This window comes from Gorilla gorilla, chromosome 1, assembly GCF_029281585.2.
Source record: "Gorilla gorilla gorilla isolate KB3781 chromosome 1, NHGRI_mGorGor1-v2.1_pri, whole genome shotgun sequence".
NCBI lineage: Eukaryota > Metazoa > Chordata > Mammalia > Primates > Hominidae > Gorilla > Gorilla gorilla.
In genome coordinates, this window is record NC_073224.2 from 7,582,914 (window position 1) to 7,602,499 (window position 19,586).

At 41.0% G+C, this 19,586-nt stretch overlaps 2 protein-coding genes and 1 pseudogene across 2 annotated transcripts; 2 read left to right on the forward strand and 1 right to left on the reverse strand.

The window, feature by feature from the left end:
• Window positions 1-3,223: 3,223 nt before the first annotated feature.
• On the forward strand, window positions 3,224-4,186 carry OR11L1 (olfactory receptor family 11 subfamily L member 1). The gene is given in 3 exon segments (XM_019032831.4): window positions 3,224-3,768; window positions 3,770-4,146; window positions 4,149-4,186. Coding segments are annotated over 3 exon segments (960 nt in total).
• A 6,708-nt stretch (window positions 4,187-10,894) lies between these two features.
• LOC129532288 (olfactory receptor 6M1-like) lies at window positions 10,895-12,378 on the forward strand. Its single transcript, XM_055381097.2, has 2 exons — window positions 10,895-10,952; window positions 11,383-12,378. Exon 2 carries the CDS (start codon window positions 11,574-11,576, stop codon window positions 12,354-12,356), a length of 783 nt encoding a protein of 260 aa, XP_055237072.1. The 5' UTR covers window positions 10,895-10,952; window positions 11,383-11,573; the 3' UTR covers window positions 12,357-12,378.
• A 4,810-nt stretch (window positions 12,379-17,188) lies between these two features.
• On the reverse strand, window positions 17,189-18,191 carry LOC101130446 (3-keto-steroid reductase/17-beta-hydroxysteroid dehydrogenase 7-like; annotated as a pseudogene).
• Between the last annotated feature and the right edge of the window lie 1,395 nt (window positions 18,192-19,586).

Genomic DNA, 19,586 nt, shown 5'->3' on the forward strand with positions numbered 1-19,586 from the left:
GCCCTCCAGAAGGGAAAGCATCGGGAAAAGGGAGCAGAAAAGTGCAGGTAGTATTCAGAGAACAGCAAAGCCTCTAGACATTCTTCTCTGTTTTGTCTTTTTAAAGTGGGGGAGAGAAATCCAGCCCATTGACATGCTGAGGAAATGCTTTGGCAGAAAGGGCACCATGGGTGATTCAGGCATGAAGCTGAGAATACCGGTGAAGGAGAGAAAAAAAGAATTTCTCTTCTCGACTTTCATTAAATTCACTGCTAGGACAGATTTTCATGAGCAAAACACAGATCACCAAGAGAAAAACAAGCATGTTTATTTATGCATGTCATGCCCATCACAAGAAAGAAAGCAGCTCTCTCAGGAAAATGGCTCACCTAGATTGTCGCGACGGTTTGGAAGCAGTGGCTTTGAGGCCTTGCTGAAATAGTATCTTAGCAAGGAGCCATACATCCTCTACGGTGACAAAACAAAAAAAAACGGCATCTTCAGGCTTCCCAAACGCAAGACATTTGGGAAGGAAAATTTACAGGAAGAGTAGTCTGTTCCGAGATCCCTGGCGTTGCTGTCTGAGCTGATAAGCAAGCATTATAAAGGAGACTGTCTTCAGGTGGGAAGAGGCAGAGGGGAGGCAGGAAGACCTTTGTCTTTGTAAATCTTGGTCCTGCCTTCAGGAAAGCAGAGGGAGGGGCAGGTCCCCTGTGTGTTCATCTTCTTCAGCTCAACACTCCTGAGTCTTTTGGATAGGAATAGTTTTGCCTCCGTCACCTGCAATACCTTTCCAGTGTGTAGGAGGTTATGGCGCCTAATGCCCAGGTGGAAGGATTTGCCTTAGACTTGGACACAGATAGTTTACTCAGAGGAAGTGTAGGGAGTAGGTGCACAGGAACAAAAGGTAGTCGATGGCAGAATTTAGTGGCCTGAGCTTGTGGATACTTCCATTGAAGGATTTCAGGATCTTCCAGTGAAATAAGTCTCTTACTAAGGGTACAGAGCAACAGGGATGTGCTAGACGTTTGAAAAGAGACCAGCACAAGTGAAATAGTCACTTAGGAGATTGGAAGAGTGAATAGATACGGGTATTGATAAAAACCAAAGTCTGTAACAAATATTTGAAGAGGTTTATTCTGAGCCAAATTTAAAGACCATGATCTGTGACAGTCCCAGGAGGTCCTGAGAATATGTGCTTAAGGTGGTTGTGTTACAGCTTGACTTTATCTATTTTAGGGAGACATAAAACATCAATCAGTACGTGTGAGCTATGCGTTGGTTTGGTCTGGAAAGGCAGGACAGCTCCAAGAATGGGGGAAGGTTACAGTCATACGTGGATGCAAAGACTTTCTGATTGGCAACTGGTTGAAAGAATTAAGTTATTGTCTGAAGACCTGGAATCAACAGAAAGGAGAATCTGGGTTAAGATAAGGGGGTTGGGGAAACCAAGGTTCTTATGATGTAGATGAAGTCTCATATGTTGCCAGCCTGAGAAGCAGCAGATGGCAAAAATGTTCTATTGAGACCTTTAAAAGGTGCTAGACTTTCAGCTAATCTCTTGAGGATCAGAAAAAGGCCTGGAGAGGGAAAGGGATTCTCTGCAGAATGTAGATTTCCCCCACAAGAGACAGCTTTGCAGGGCCATTTTAAATATGACAAATAAATATATTTTGTGGTAAAATATTTCCATTTCTTTCAGGGTCGGCTGTCTGTCATGATGCTATACTAGAGTCAGGTTAGAATTTGGTAGCTTATTTCTACAGAGTCTGTTTCGTCAGCCTTAAAATCTCTTTTTTGATGTTATTGCTGCTCAGTTGTGCCTGAATTCTGAAGAAAGGAGAGTGTAATGAGGTTTGTCCAACCCCCTCTTCCCATCATGACCTGAACCAGAATTTTTAGGTTTCTTTGAAATCCCCTTGGCTGAAAGGAGGAGTCCGCTCAGTCAGTTGTGGGGTTTAGAATTTTATTTTTGGTTTATAAGGGAAATACAGAATGATCGCTCTCCAGCAGTAAGGGCACACTGAGTTTGTTGGTTGTACATTTTAAAGAGGTTCTATTCTTGCTTGTCTCACTCCCTCAACTTCATAGAAGCTCCTGTATGGCAGGTGGATGTTTACTTTATCCAGAACTACAGATAATGAATTAAATGAAAGAATAAAAGGTGTACACGAGGGTGTAATTATAGTGGCTGAGCACGAGTACGGTATCGGATGAGGCAAGAAAGGGCACCAGTGGAGTGAGACAGACTAGTTGAGCACAGGCCTTCACACACACACACACACACAGCAGGGACTAATAAATATTGTTTGAGGGTAGAATATATACACTTTCCCAAGATGGCATAGGAGATGTGCCGTGTCTGGCTTCTTTTTCAGACAAAGCCCACATATAAGAAGGGAAAGGCATTTGCTTCCATATGTGCATGATTTTTTTTTTTCTTTTTTTGAGATGGAGTCTCACCCTGTCACCCAGGCTGGAATGCAGTGGTGCAATCTTGGCTCACTGCAATCTCCGCCTCCCGGATTCAAGCGATTCTCCGGCCCCAGCCTCCCACGTAGCTGGGATTACAGGCAGGCGCCACTACGCCCAGCTAATTTTTGTATTTTTAGTAGAGATGGGGTTTCACTATGTTGCTCAGGCTGGTCTCGAACTCTTGACCTCGTGATACGCACGCCTCGGCCTTCCAAAGTGCTGGTATTACAGGCGTGAGCCACTGCGCCCGGCCGTGCAGGATTTTTGTTTAAGCTTTGTTGTTATTGTTAGTTTTCTGAGTTTTTGTCCAGCTTTATTGAGGTGTAGTTGATAATTATTGTATACTATATATTTAAAGTGTACAACTTTGTTCTCGTAGATGTATTCATTGTGAAATAATCATCACAATCAATCCAATTAACATATTCATCACCTCAATTTTTCTTTTTTGTATGGTGAGAACACTGAAGATCTACTAATCAGAGTCCTTTTTTGCCTGTCTTTGGAAGGAGACTTCAAGATTTCAGAGAACCCAGATGAATGAAACTGCTGAGTCTCCTTACAAGATCTAACATTCACATTCAGCTTAAGATTTTAAAATGTATTCTTATGAAAGAGATATGGAATTATGCATTTATCCTTCTAAAAAGCTGTACATACAGATCTAAACTATTTAAAAATTAATCTCAGAAGTTCCAAACATCACTGGTGACAAATTTGCGCCTTGCATCCTGTGCTTTTCCAGAATGTTTTTCATCCCCCCCAGGCAATGGAGCCCCAAAATACCTCCACTGTGACTAACTTCCAGCTGTTAGGATTCCAGAACCTTCTTGAATGGCAGACCCTGCTCTTTGTCATTTTCCTGCTCATCTACTGCCTGACCATTACAGGGAATGTCGTCATCATCACCATGGTGAGCCAGGACCAGCGACTACACTCCCCTATGTACATGTTCCTCCAGCATCTCTCCTTTCTGGAGGTCTGGTACACGTCCACCACTGTGCCCCTTCTCCTAGCCAACCTGCTGTCCTGGGGCCAAGCCATCTCCTTCTCTGCCTGCATGGCACAGCTCTGCTTCTTCGTGTTCCTCGGCACTACCGAGTGCTTTCTCCTGGCCGTGATGGCCTATGACCGTTACCTGGCCATCTGCAGCCCGCTCCGCTACCCCTTCCTCATGCATCGTGGGCTCTGCACCAGGTTGATGGTGGTCTCCTGGTGCACAGGGGTCGGCACAGGCTCTCTGCCTTCCCTGATGATTTCCAGGTTGGACTTCTGTGGGCCCAATCAGATTAACCATTTCTTCTGCGACCTCCCCCACTCATGCAGCTCTCTCCAGAGTTTATATCACCGAGGTGACCATCTTCATCCTGTCAGTTGCCGTGCTGTGCATTTGTTTTTTTCTGACACTGGGGCCCTATGTTTTCATTGTGTCCTCCATATTGAGAATCCCTTCCACCTCTGGCCGGAGAAAGACCTTTTCCATATGTGGCTCCCACCTGGCTGTTGTCACTCTCTACTACGGGACCATGATCTCTATGTATGTGTGCCCCAGTCCCCACCTGTTGCCTGAAATCAACAAGATCATTTCTGTCTTCTACACTGTGGTCGCACCACTGCTGAACCCAGTTATCTACAGCTTGAGGAACAAAGACTTCAAAGAAGCTGTTAGAAAGGTCATGAGAAGGAAATGTGGTATCTATGGAGTATGAGTAAAAGGAAGTTCCTTTATTAGGTAAAGAAAATTGCACAGAACGTGCAGTGGATTAAATTCAGGGTTAACTGAATGGTAGATTCAGACCTTTAAACCTGAAGATCATTGTCAGAACTGCATTGAATTCTATAGGCCACAAAACAGCTTTTTGAGGGTTCCTCACTAGCAACTGGTCAGAAGATAAACTGCCTCCATCAAACCATTTTGAGGTCAGTTTTGTCCTAGACACTTTCTAACATCTTGTTAGGAAAATCTGATTGAATTCCAGGGGATGGTGATTACACACACATTACTTTCACATTCTACAATAAGATTTCCCTTTGTTTACATAACCTTATGTACAGAAAGCTCTGCATCTTTTAAGTACTCTTAGTAGACTGGCCTTGTGGACCTAAAACCTGGTGGGTGCCATTGGTGCTTATTAAATAGCAGTAGAAAGAATAAATTAAAAAAAGAAGACATTTAAAATGTTTGTTGACCTACATTATCTCCTAAAGATAAGAAAGAAGTAAGGCCTTTGAAGTGCCAAATATTCATCTACAAGACCTTAGATGTTTTAGTGTTTTTTGTTTAATGAAATTGTGGGAAGGAAGGAAGGAAGGGAGGGAGGGAGGGAGGGAGGGAGGGAGGGAAAGAAAGGAAGGAGGAAAGAAGGGGAGGGAGGGAGGGAGGAAGGAGAAGATCCTCAGTATTCTGTGCTACTGTGAGTCCTGAGAGTCAGAGGACGTCACTAAAATGTTTAAATCACTTTTTTTTTTCTTGAGACAGAATCTCACTCTGTCGCCCAGGCTGGAGTGCAATGGCGCGATTTTAGCTCACTGCAACCTCCGCCTCCCAGGTTCGAGCGATTCTCCTGCTTCAGCCTCCTGAGTAGCTGGGAATACAGGCATACACCACCAGGCCCAGCTAATTTTTGTATTTTTTTTTTTAGTAGAGATGGAGTTTCACCCTGTTGGTCGAGCAGGTCTTGAACTCCTGACCTCATGATCCACCCGCCTCGGCCTCTCAAAGTGCCGGGGTTACAGGGGTGAGCCACCGCGCCCAGGCTCTTAAATCACTTTTATAGTTTATTTTATTCAGCCAGTTTAGAATATCTCTACAAATCCTGCCATTGTTTGATTCATTAATTCTACAAATATTTTTAATCTCATGATGCATGCCATGTCCTGTGCCACAGTCTGAATTTCCTGGAAAGACAATGACATAGAAAGGACCAAGCAAGCCAGGCACGGTGGCTCACGCCTGTAATCCCAGCACTTTGGGAGGCCAAGGTGGGCAGATCACCTGAGGTCGGGAGTTCGAGACCAGCCTGGCCAACATGGAAAAACCCCGTCTCTACTAAAAATGCAAAATTAGCCGGGCAAGGTGCATGCCTGTTATCCCAGCTACTAGGGAGGCTGAGGCAGGAGAATCACTTGAACCTAGGAGGCAGAGGTTGCGGTGAGCTGAGATCATGCCATTGCACTCCAGCCTGAGCAACAAGAATGAAACTCCGTCTCAAAAAAAAAAAAAAAAAAGAAAAAGAAAAAAGAAAGAAAGGGCCAAGCAAGACTTTACCTTAATAGACCTTCCAATGCAGAAGGGACGAGAAAAATGTAACAAATCATAAAGCAGTGATTGATTTATTTCTACTTGTGATGATCACTATGAAATAATAAAGTGAGGCCGGGCGCGGTGGCTCACCCCTGTAATCCCAGCACTTTGGGAGGCCGAGGCGGGCGGATCATGAGGTCAGGAGATCGAGACCATCCTGGCTAACACAGTGAAACCCCATCTCTACTAAAAATACAAAAAATTAGCCAGGCCTGGTGGCAGGCGCCTGTAGTCCCAGCTACTCAGCTACTCAGGAGGCTAAGGCAGGAGAATGGCGTGAACCCGGGAGGTGGAGCTTGCAATGAGCCGAGATCGCACCACTGCACTCCAGCCTGGGTGACAGAGCGAGACTCCATCTCAAAAGAAATAATAAAGTGCAAGCTGGAGCATGAACACAGGACGACAAGTCTGAGTCAACATACATGATTAGGGAAGCTTTCTATGTTATGTAGCGCTTCACCTATGCTTCAAGAGTGAGGAGAACAAGAGTGGAGAGTAGTCCAGCTAGAGCATGGCAGAAGAAGGCTGAGGAACTGGGGAGATAGGGGAAGGCACTCAGTCTGGAAAGAATGGTAGGGGCTAATCCATCTCTGTCATTAAAAACCTCATAGGGTTTTCAGATTTTGCACTAAGGGAAATGATTATCAAAACATACTAATTAGGGAATGACATGATATATTTTGCATATGCGAATTCCATTGCTGTGTAGAGAAAAGACTAAAAGAGAGCAAGAGCTGTTGGGGTCATTGCAGTAGCCCACATGGGAGCGGAAGTTGGTTTGATTTTAGGTTTCACGATGTAATCCATCACAGGAAGTACCTCATGGATGGTGAGGTTGGGAGTACCTGTTCCATTCTCGCTCATTCCAGTGCAGCGGTCCCTGAGCCTCAGCGTTCAATGCACTTTCACCGTCTAGCTCATGTAATTTCCCCCACCACATGTCCTTGGGTTCTTTTACCTGCCTTTTTCTAGCCCTCACATTTTCTCTCCTTTCTGGGATTTGACCTGTGAGAAATGTCCTCAGTGCTTTTTTGATTCATCTGGTTCAAATATTGGGTAGAAGGAAAGTGATGCATTAGAATCTCAGATCAGGAAATGGGTGCAGTAGGGAGAGAAGTCTCATTGGTTTCAGCTTTTCGGTAGACTACCCAAATGATCAATATCTTACCTTGCAGATGGTCATCTCGGATTACTATATTAGCTGTGCCTTATGTTTAACTGGACTTATGTTACTCTACCAAAAGCTTTTTCTAATGTGTTAAATTTGGTGGTGCAGGGCTCTGCATATGGAGAGTAAAAAATTATTGATCCACGTATTAGGGACAGTAAGAAATTACACCAAAAGAACATGTGGATGTATGGATCTGGAGCTCAGAGGAGGGGCCTGGCCAAAAGTTAAAAATTTGGAAGTTTTTAACATATAGATGATATTTGAAAATATGGAAACAAATTCGATTTTTTCAGGGACAGTGCAAACCAATATAATAAGAGAGTGAAGAACAGAGCACAAGGAACACTTTTACACTGTTGGTGGGACCGTAAACTAGTTCAACCATTGTGGAAGTCAGTGTGGCCATTCCTCAGGGATCTAGAACTAGAAATAACATTTGACACAGCCATCCCATTACTGCGTATATACCCAAAGGACTATAAATCATGCTGCTATAAAGACACATGCACACGTATGTTTATTGCGGCATTATTCACAATAGCAAAGACTTGGAACCAACCCAAATGTCCAACAATGATAGACTGGATTAAGAAAATGTGGCACATATACACCATGGAATACTATGCAGCCACAAAAAATGATGAGTTCATGTCCTTTGTAGGGACATGGATGAAATTGGAAATCATCATTCTCAGTAAACAAAAAACCAAACACTGCATATTTTCACTCATAGGTGGGAATTGAACAATGAGATCACATGGACACAGGAAGGGGAACATCACACTCTGGGGACTGTTGTGGGGTGGGGGAAGGGGGGAGGGATAGCATTGGGAGATATACCTAATGCTAGCTGACGAGTTAGTGGGTGCAGCACACCAGCATGGCACATGTATACATATGTAACTAACCTGCACATTGTGCACATGTACCCTAAAACTTAAAGTATAATAAAAAAATTAAATTAAATTAAAAAAAGAATTTTAAAACATTAAATTTAATTGAAGGAAAAGAAACCCCAAAAGGAGCTAGCAGGAATGACCACAGAGGCTGGGGGCACTTATGAGGTGGCTGCATTTCTCTAAGGGGTGAGAGTGTTGGGAGAAGGAAGAAGCAGTCAACACGGAAGATGAGGATTAAAGGGTTTTCATCAAACTTCTCATCACGGACTTTAGTGTTGTTCCCGGGAAGGGCAGCATGTTTGGCATCGGGATAGTGCACATCAGACTAGTGGCAATGGGGCAGGAATGACTTGTAAAACAATGGAAGCAATTGTGTGTGAAACAATTATCCTGAGACATGTAATTCTTCTTCTTCTTCTTTTTTTTTTTTTTTTTGAGGAGTTTCGCTCGTTGTCCAGGCTGGAGTACGATGGCACGATCTCGGCTCACCGTAACCTCCGCTTACCGGGTTCAAGCGATTCTCCTTCCTCAGTCTCCCGAGTAGCTGGGATTACAGGCGGGTGCCAACACGCCTGGCTAATTTGTTGTATTTTTAGTAGAGATGGGGTTTCTCCATGTTGGTCAGGCTGGTCTCGAACTCCCGACCTCAGGTGATCAGCCCGCCTCGGCCTCCCAAAGTGCCGAGATTACAGGGGTGAGCCACCATGCCCAGCCATGAGACACATAATTTTGAAAGGTTAAAAGAAAAAATTGTGTTGGAGGGGCAGTTGTACTTTTGTAAGATGTTAGCGTCTAAGTAAGTTTGAACACTTATGGGAAAGGTCCATAGTGATAAAAAATAAATCTGAGGAATCAATATAGAAAGTGATGACTGATAGCCTGAGATAAAACAAGAAGACATCTTGTTCAAATGTGGAAATACCAACATTCAGTATGGGAAGTGTTTTCTTTAGTGTAGGAGGCAGAAAGGAGAGGATCATTGTAGTCTTATGAGGATTTAAAGAAATGGAGATAGGGCCAGGCTCAGTGGCTCGCATCTTTAATCCTAGCACTTTGGGAGCCAAGGCGGGAATATGGCTTGAGCCCAGGAATTTGAGACTAGCCTGGGCAACAGAGAATGACTATGTCTCTACCAAAAATAGTAAAAATTATCTGAGCATGGTGGCATGTGCCTGTAATCCTAGTTACTCAGAAGGCTGAAGCAGGAGGATCACTTCAACCCAGTAAGTGGAGGCTGCAGTGAGCCATGACTGTGCCACTGCACTCTACCCTGGGCAACAGAGTGAGACCCTGTCTCAAATAAAAAAGGAAAGAAATGGAGATGGCACTTGTACAGTTTCCCACCTGAGGAGTTACATGACACGTTTTGGTGACAAGGTCAATTGTTCTTATTTACCATAGACAGTGTAGGTCAGGATTTAAAGAAAGTGGCAAAGGCATTCCATACTCATCTTGCAAAGTGAGACTGACAGCTGACTGAAGACAGAGAGGTGGATTTGCAAGCAAAAATGAAGGCTTAGTTGAAATAGGGTGTGATTGATTTATTGTAATACTAGCTTGCCTGTGTATCTTTTTTTATTTCCCTTTTTTTTTTTGAGACGGAGTCTTGTTCTGTCGCCCAGGCTGGAGTGCAGTGGCGCGATCTCGGCTCACTGCAACCCCCACCTCCTGGGTTCATTCTCCCTGCCTCAGCCTCCCGAGTAGCTGGGATTACAGGCACCCACTACCACACCTGGCTAATTTTTTATCTTTTTTAGTGGAGACAAGGTTTCACCATGTAGACCAGGCTGGTGTTAAACTCCTGACCTCAGGTGATCCGCCTGCCTCGGCCTCCCAAAGTGCTGGAATTACAGGGGTTAGCCACCGTGCCCGGCCTCTCTTTTGCATTTTAAGCTTTTATATTTAGTATATTTATTCTAGCAAACTGCATAGGGCTTTGTATTTCAATCTGATATTTATAACACTAAAAATTAATATATTCATGTTTATTGATACAGTTCTTATTGTTGCAGATTCATAATTCATATTTCCATTTTTTGTTTTCTAAAATTTATTTTATTTCTCATTGTGTTTCTCTCATTATTCCCATTTTTCTTTGTTGAGATAATCATGCTCCGCTGATGTCAAAGTTATATAATCTTACTATAGTTTATACAGTTCTACTTATTTTTATATGATAATTTTAATTAATTTATTTATTTTTTATATGTTTGAGACAGGGTCTGACTCTGTCTCACACTGTTTCCTAGGCTGGAGTGCAGTGGCACGATCATAGCTCATTGCAGCCTTGACCTCCTGGGCTCAAGCAATCCTTCTGCCTCAGCCTCCTGAGTAGTTGGGACTACAGGCATGTGCCACTACACCCGACTAATTTTTAAATCATTTCTAGAGGTGGTGCCTCTCTGTGTTGCCAGGCTGGTCTCCAACTACTGGGCTCACACGAGCCTCCCACCTTGGCCTCCCAAAAATGCTGGGATTACTGACGTGAGCCACCGCACCAGCCTATGATAATTTTTAAACTTGAGAATTCTTTCTGTAATTCACAAGTTTGCAATAATACCAAATTATTGCAAGTTTTTCCTCCATATGGGCAATGTTGGCACTAATCTACATCAGCAAAACCTTGTCTCAGATACTCTTTTCATCTCCAGCTAATTGAGACACAAACTTTTATTCAAACATTTAGTTGATCCTGTCAAAGATAGTTTTGTAAAAGATTGAAAAATTACCAACACTTTTGCAAATATTTATACTTTATTTCTATAGTACTTTTATACCAACTGCAAGATTTTGAAGAATAAATTAACCTCCATGTGCTTCCATATGATGCAAAAATAAATAAAAGTTAGAAAAGGGGGATATGTTTAAACTTATAGAGACAATAATTTTCAGTGTGTGAAGGAGGGTAAACTAATTCATCTGTAGTTTTCCACCCTTACTGGCAGTTGGAGCAGCTGGAGTTCCAGACTCCTAGGTGCTCAAATGCCTCTGTCATAATTGGCTGCCATGTGCATCTATGGTCCAATGTGACACTGGAAGCCATAGCTGCCCCACTGACTTCGAACTGGAATCCTGAGCCCTCTGCATGTGCTCACAACATCCCAGGCAGCTTAGTCCCCACAAGGTAAACATTGAAAATAAGCCATTATGATATTTACAACTACCAACTACATCTTTTATTGGTCCATTTATTAAAACACATGACAAATTTGTTAAATATGTTAAATATATTAGACCTAGGAAATATAGGTCAATATATGTTAAATATATTATTAGACCTAGGAAATACAAGTCTATTAATATATTTAACATATATCCTCCCCCTCCCAAGAAATATGGAATATAAAAAAGAAAGACAGATTTAGAGAAGTTGATTATCATATATCTTCATCTGGATTTTTATGGGAAATATTGCACTCAACCATAATTTCAACCATGTTGCTCAATTTTTTTAGAAACAAAAAAAGGGGCTAAAGCTATTTCTTCTCACTTTATCCTGAAGTTTGTAATTTGATAAGTGAATTACCTTGTTTCTTCTATAACTCTCTTTACAGTAAAAGGAGATATGAAGCATGGAAAGGGGAAATTGGACATTGGTGACTGAGTTTATTCTTGTGGGGATACCAACCACCAGAGCCCTTGGGGGCCTCCTCTTTGTGATTTTTTATCAGCCTTTTTGGTGACAGTCCTTGGAAACACCCTTATTATTACCCTGATTCTTGTGGATTACAGGCTCCACTCACCCATGTATTTCTTCCTCAGCAATCTCTCTTTCAGTGAAACATTAACCATAACCTGTGCTGTTCCTAAGATGCTGGAGGGCTTCCCATTGGAGAGGAAGAGCATCACAAGTGGTGAATGCTCTGCACAGTCCTATTTCTATTTTCTTTCCGGATGCACTGAGTTTATTCCTTTTGCTGTCATGTCCTATGACCGCTATGTGGCCATTTGCAGTCCTCTTCAGTACCCTGCAATTATGACCAGCTCACTCTGTGCCCACCTCGTCATCCTCTCCTGGGTGGGTGGCTTTCTCCTCATCCTCCCATCCACCATCCTCAAGGCAGGACTGCCACACTGTGGTCCCAACGTGATTGAGCACTTTTTCTGTGACAGCGCCCCTCTCTTCCACCTGGCCTGTGCTGATATTCGTGCTATTGAGCTGTTGGACTTTCTTAGCTCCTTGGTCCTGCTCATCAGCTCCCTCTCACTCACAGTGGTCTCCTATGTTTACATTATCTCCAACATTCTGAAGATACCCTCAGGCCAAGGTCAACGCAAAGCCTTTGCCACCTGTGCCTCTCACTTCACGGTGGTCTCCATGGGCTATGGGATCTCCATCTTTGTCTATGTTCGCCCCTCACAGAAGAGCAGCCTGCACATCAACAAGATCCTCTTTATCCTCTCCAGCATCGTCACACCCCTCCTGAATCCCTTCATCTTCAGTTTGTGGAATGAAGCCATGAAGGATGCACTGAAGGACGCCTTGGCCAGAGGACAGAGCTTGCTCAAAGGGGTAAGGTCCACATGAGGATTCTCTGAGAATACTTAGTCCTGGATATATTCACCTTCATCAATGATGATTCTAACAAAGTCCTATGACATTTGTAAATGAATACATGATCTTAGTTATGAAAAAATTTCCAGTTTTCATAATGAAATGTACCAGGTTTATGTGCAATTTAAATTTCCAATATTGTGTTTCATTAATGAAACTTCTTGTTATAGGTGGTAAGAGGATGTGGTGGTGGGTAAGAGTGTGAGTGTGCGTATATATGTTTATATATATATTTTTTTCATATCTATGTACTGTGGAAAGGAAAGTTTTCAGAGCACATCTCCTCTTAACACAAATACACTTAAACAAAAATTCATCCTTGGAATATAATTTCAGAAGTTGTATTATGGGCTTAAACTCTATATTACTTTGAATATAGGTCATTAATTTTTTAATTCATCATTTTCATTCATTTTTACTAATGGTATTTGCTTTTTGGATGAGCAAATGGAAAATGTCTAAATAAAGTGCTTAAAATATTTCTGTATATTGATTTGTTTTCTATCTTTCACAGTTTAAGTACAAGTATTTTATAATTTAGTATTAAGGTTATTCTGAAAAAAATTAATTGCCAACATTTGTAGTGAGAGAGGCAATGAAGGAATACATGATCATTGGAGAAAAATAACAAAAAACAAAAAGATGAAGAAAATGGATTTGTCAAGGACAAAGAGGAAAACATTTTTGTACAGTCAGAAAATAATTGTTTTGGAATTGATAATATCAGAAACTTTGAGAGCGAGCACGCTGATATAAGCTTCAGGAAACATAGTGCACATCTAAACTGCTAACAGGGATAACAGAAAAAAATGGAAAATTGAACATGAAAGTAAAATAATATAAAGTATCTAAGCTGAAGTATAAAAGGAAAAACAATAACAGAAAAATGAGCACACCAACAGGGAGTTTTGTCACAGTAGAACATTCTCTAACTTATGTATAATTGCAATCACACTTAGAAAGGATTAGTGAAACCGTGAAAGAAAACAAACATACAAAACTAGTAACTAAATAATTCCCAATTTGTATTTTAAAAATCCTAGATTTCAAAAAAAAGATAATAAAACCCAAACAATATAATAAATAACATCTCAGCACATACTAGTCTGTTTTAAACTAAACCTCAAAACAAAATTTAAAAAAGAACCATTAAAAAATGACATATTGGATGCTGGGGGAAAAGTTTAAAAATAATCATTGAGTTTTCATCAATAACAATGGTAGGCACAGGACAACTGAAAGACATGTTTTAAAGGCTGAAAGAATAAAATGAGCAAATATATAAACAAAAAGCCATGGAAATCAAACATCTATATCCTCCCAAAGCTGTGATATAGAATAATAACTTTTCTTTTTTCTTTTTCTTTTCTTTTCTTTTTTTTTTTTTTTTTTTTTTTTTTGAGACAGCATCCTACTCTGTTGGCCAGGCTGGAGTGCAGTGGCGTGATCTGGGCTTACTGCAACCTCTGACTCCCGGGTTCAAGCGATTCCTTGCCTCAGCCTCCTGAGTAGCTGGGATTTCAGTCACGCGCCACCACGCCCAGCTCATTTTGTTGTATTTTTAGTAGAGACGGGGTTTAGCCATGTTGGCCAGGCTGGTCTCAAACTCCTGACCTCAGGTGATCTGCCCGCCTCAGCCTCCCAAAGTGCTGAGATTACAGGCATGAGCCACCGCACCTGGCCAGAATAATAACTTTCTGATTAGAGCCATAAGAAAGCAGAAAGTATTTGTCACCACACATGTAGATAATAAGTAATATTAAAAGGTATCTACAGGTAAATGGGAAATGATTACCAATGGAAAATTGTATCAATTAAATGAAACAGAATGCACCAGAAATGGTTATTAAGTTAGGTCATAACAAAGACTTTGCTTTATTTTTTCTTGTAATTTAAAAAACAAGAGACTGCTTAAAGCATAAACAGCATGAAAATGTAATGTGGAATAAATAGAAGTAATATATATGACAAAAATTGTCTAATAGTTATTACATTTTTGGAATAGGAAATGTGACTAGGAAATAGGAAACAGGATGCAGGAAGTCTAGGTCTAGACATTTTTACTGTTGTTTTCAGAAGGAAGAAGGATGAACTATAAAGTGTGGTATAGTTGTAAAATATGAACTATTATAGATTTTAATAAATTAAATATGCAATATTAGCTTTAAAGCAAGTACTAAAAATAATAGTAATATTATGTAGTATACCTAAAAATTCAATAGGAGAAATGAAAGGAAACACTAAAATATGTTAACAACAACGAGAGAGGATAAACCGTGAAACAAAAGCAATTAGGATGAATGGAAAATAAATGACACCCAAGGATGTGCCAATAAACATGTATTTATACATCGGTTCTCTCTGGGAGAAAGAAACCAGTTGTTGACAGACTCCTATCCTCTGCGCAACAAAGAAAACATCCACATCAGAAGGGTAGGAAAAGCTGAGGCACACTCCAGCATGGACCCTGCTCCAGGCACTGTGCCACACAATCAGGAAGGGAATCCTCAGCACTCAGCTCTCCCCTGTGGAGAAAAGAGTTCGGACCTCACATATATCACCCTAACTCTAAGGTCCCCCACGGCATGGCTCTTAATTCACCATCTCTGAGAGCAGAGGGGTTTAGGCATGAGCAAGTCTCTCTACAACACAAGAAAAAGAGAGGCAGTTTGCTATTGATATGGCTGTGGATGCGTTTCCAGGGGCTCCACCCTTTGGGAACAGAGCTCGGTGTTTCTCCCCAAAAACACACTCTTCCAATGGCTTCTCAGTTCCATCGTGAATTTGCAATGACAGACAAATTGTAGCTTGCTGGCAGCCTGAGAGGAAAATCAGCACTTCCCATGCCTTCTTCCTGGGCTTGCCTCAGAGATAAATCCAGATCTATTCATCTCTCTTGGGAAGGAGATTGTCGAAACGTCGAATGCCTCAAGTTTTACCGCTTCCACTGGAGAGACTGCATCCTAAACTTTCTAGCTCTGGATGCAGAAGGGCCTTGGCATATGTGAGTCATCTTAGATCATGAACAAAGAGGTGGTTTTAAACAAGACTGCAAACATTTCCATTTTGGGGGCTACATCTTTGAGAGTAGTGTTCCAGAAAAAGGGCTGGGACATGCAGCTCTAAATCTCTCGGAATACAGCACACATTTCCAGTAGATACTTGACAGCCTGATAATAAACTTGCATTGAGGACCTAACAGGGCAGACAGACAATAGCCCTCTGGTTGCCTGAGCCAGAGCTAAGAACTTCCCAAGCCTTTCCTCTGGCCCACCTCAGTGATAAACCCAATCTGTCCATTCTTCCTTGAAGGAGCTTATCCATGCATCAGGTGCTGCAACTGCTATAGCTCACACACAAGTGACTATCTCTTTCATGACCTAGCCCTGGGAGTCAATGAAGTTTTGCATTCCTGCGTGGCCCTGGACCACAGAAAACAAAAAGGTGGACATACAATGGGCTAATTTCCAAGAGCCATCTGCTCTGTATCAAAGGGTGCAGCATGAATGCGCACACAGGCATTTGCCACATATCCCCCCAGCTCAGTGCAGAGAGTGGAAAAGCCCATGTTCACCTTCAACATGAGGATAGAAAGAAATCCAGTGCACAGCCAAAACCCCAGCCTTTCCAGTTATAGCTAGAGGGTCTGGCTTCAAGTTTATTTCTCTGTTTCTGTGAGTTCAATTGATTTAGATTCCACATATAAGTGAGAGCATGTGGTTTTTCTCTTTCTGTGTTTGGTTTATTTCACGTAACATAATGTTCTCCATTTCCATCCATGTTTTCACAAATGACAGTTTCTTCCACTTTGAGGATGACTTGTATTTTATTGTGTATATATGCCACATTTTCTTTACCCATTCATACCTTGATAGATACTTAGGTTGATTCCAGAACTTGGCTGCTGTGAATAATGCTGCAACAAACACGGGAGTACAGACATCTCTTTGACATATTGATTTTCAATCTTATGGGTAATTACCCAGAAGTGAGATTGATGAATTATATGGTAGTTCAATATTTAGTTTTCTGAGGAACCCCCATTATGGCTGTACTAATTTACATTCTCACCAACAGTGTACAAGGGTTCCCTTTTCTTACATCCTCACCGACACTTACATTTTGTCTTTTTTTATTACATCCATTCTTACAGGTGTCAGGTGACATTTTGTGGTGCAGAAGATTTTTATTTTGATGTAATCCCATTTGTCTATTTTTGATTTTGTTGTCTGTACTTTTGGGGTCAAATTAAAAAAAAAAACATTGCCCAGACCAATGTTATATAGTTTTAACCCCATATTTTCTTAGTAGTTTTACAGCTTCAGGCCTTATGTCAAGTCTTTAATTCATTCTGAGTTGACTTTTGTATATAGTATGAGATAACGTCTAATTTTATGCTTTTGCATATGGATATCCAGTATTCCCAACACCTTTTATTGACTGTCCTTTTCCTATTGTATATTTTTGGCATCTTCATCAAAAATTAGTTGACTATGGGTGCATGGGCTCCACTTATTTCTAGGCTCTCTAAACTGTTCCATTGATTGATGTGTCTGTATTTACACTGTCACCCAGGCTGAAGTGCAGTGGAACAATCTCAGCTCACTGCAACCTTCCCCTCCCAGCCTCAGGCAATCCTCTCACCTCATCCTCCTGAGTAATTGGGACTATAGGCGCATACCACCATGCCCAGCTAATTTTTGTATTTCTTTTTGTAGAGATAGGGCATCACTATGTTTCCCAGGCTGGTCTCGAACTCCTGGTCTCACGTGATCCTCACACCTTGGCCTCCCAAAGTGCTGAGACTACAGACATGAACCACTGTGCCCGGCCTGGTTATCTGTTTTTTGAATAGTGACCCTAACATGCTTTTCCAGTTCCAGTAACTTTTGATAAAATTTTTCAGCAATGTCTTTATCTAGACCCATCTTCTGGGTCATTATGAAATTTCTTCCAAAGCCAGTGGTGGCACTCAGATATTTGATCAGAGGATTGAGAGATTTGAGCTTTTGTTGGAAAAGCCATACCAGTGATTCTATTGCATTGTATGGTGTCAAAGTGAATGCATCTGCAAAAAAGCGAAGCAGCCATATTAGTGGCATCAACAGTGTCCAACAAAGGGAGCCAGAACTCCATACGTCAAACTGGTCAATGCTCTACCTGGACATACTACATTGGAATAGATACCCTGCTGGTTGAAGTTCCTGTTCAAAGCCACACTGAGGAGGTCAGTGGCATATCTGGAAGAGCTGTAGGGTTCCTTGCCTTTGCTTGGCTGGAAGTCTTTGATGTTGAAATTAGATTTCCTTGCATTGCGAGACGATGTCCAGGTAAGTTGAGATGGATTGTCACCGTGGTGAGGAGAGGCTCCAGTTCCTGAATCAGGATAAAACGGCCAAAGACATTGTTCTTAAACACCTCCTGAAGTCCATTAGCAGTAATCTTATCATCCTGGGTCAGCAGGCCTTCAGCTATGGAGAACATATGAATCACTTTTCTTCCAAAGAGGCCAAAGAAAACTGTTTTGACATTTAGCTGTGGACTGGGCATGATCCCAGCATTTCGACTTATATATAGTCTAATTTCTGAAACCTTTGCTTAAGTCACTTGGAGGCCCAGAAAACTGACTGCAGGTAGCTGACATGGTGGTGGGGTGAGAGGCCAGCGGAGCAGCACGGACAGCTTCTGTCTTGCTTCATGTTGCTGCACGTCAAACAGATGAAGCTCATCATCTTCCACCAGCAGCCGCTTTCAGAGGGCTAGGCCAATGCCACTGCTCGCCCCGGTGATCAAAAACATCTTTTGCATCTTCGTACCTGCACACTTCCAGGCCTAAATTAATTTTCAAGCAGTTTATTCTATGATGATGATATTCAGTTGTAACCTTGACTTTAGCCAAATACTGATTTTAATGAGTGCTACCATGTGTATTTGGATCAAATTCATGAATTGTTAAAAAATAAAATAAAATCTTTATTTTTTGGATTGTGTTGCCATCTGCCCATATTGTAAATTTTACTTTCAAATGATTAAAATTTTTATTTTTTGGCTTTAACATTTTGATTTATTAATATTAATGCACATTACTGTAATAACTTTATTACCTACAAAAATACTGAAACATAATAAAAATCAATATTTTAGTTAGGAAATTAATTAGACTATTTAAAAGTAGTTTTTAAGACAGTATCATTGCTAACTTTTTGTTGACTTTGACTAAATAATGCAATAAAAATCTTTTAGTAAGTTAAAAAATGTTAAATCGGCCGGGTGCGGTAGCTCACGTCTGTAATACCAGCACTTTGGGAGACTGAGGTAGGCGGATCACGAGGTCAGGAGATCAACACCACCCTGGCCAATGTGTTGAAACCTTGTCTACTAAAAGTACAAAAAAATCAGCTGGGCGTGATGCTGTGTGCCCGTAGTCCCAGGTACTCGGGAGGCAGAGGCAGGATAATCACTTGAACCCAGGAGGCAGAGGTTGCAGTGAGCTGAAATCATGCCACTGCACTCCAGCCTGCCGACAGAGCGAGACTCTGTCTCAAAAAAAGAAAAAAAAAAAAAAGTTAAATCACGTCTCAAGATTGTATGTATTCAAATTCATTTAGTCACAATTACTCATGATTATGTTGATTTCTCATTTTATCTCACTTTGAGTTAGTAAATTATTTTATATTCTTATCTCTTTATATAATGGACCTCAAAGAGTTTCTTATTCACATAATTATAGTTGTGAACTATAAAATATGTGAACACTTCTCTAATTTTTTAAGATTTGTTTCAAAGTTCTTAATTTGGAAGAAGTCCGTACGTTGCAATTGTTGAACTCAAAATATAAAGAAATATGCACCATATATTTAAAAATTCACTTGAAAGAATAAAAAAGTTTAAGAAATAAAGTATGAGAATAATTATTGACCACACAGATTTGGAGAAAGAGCCAAGTAGAACTTCAAATGTGGAAGCAGATTATTGTTTAAAATGAAATTCCTATACAATTTTAATAAAAAATTATTACATTGAGATAATTTTCCAGAACATTTAACAGAGAATAGAAAAATGAAATTTCACAAACACACACATACACAGAAGTCAGGAATAAGTTAGGAATATAAGAAACGAAAAAGAAAATAAGAATCAAAAAGAAGGATGAGAGATAATGTCTTAGGGGTAATGGCTGACATTTTTTCAAAATTGTGAAAG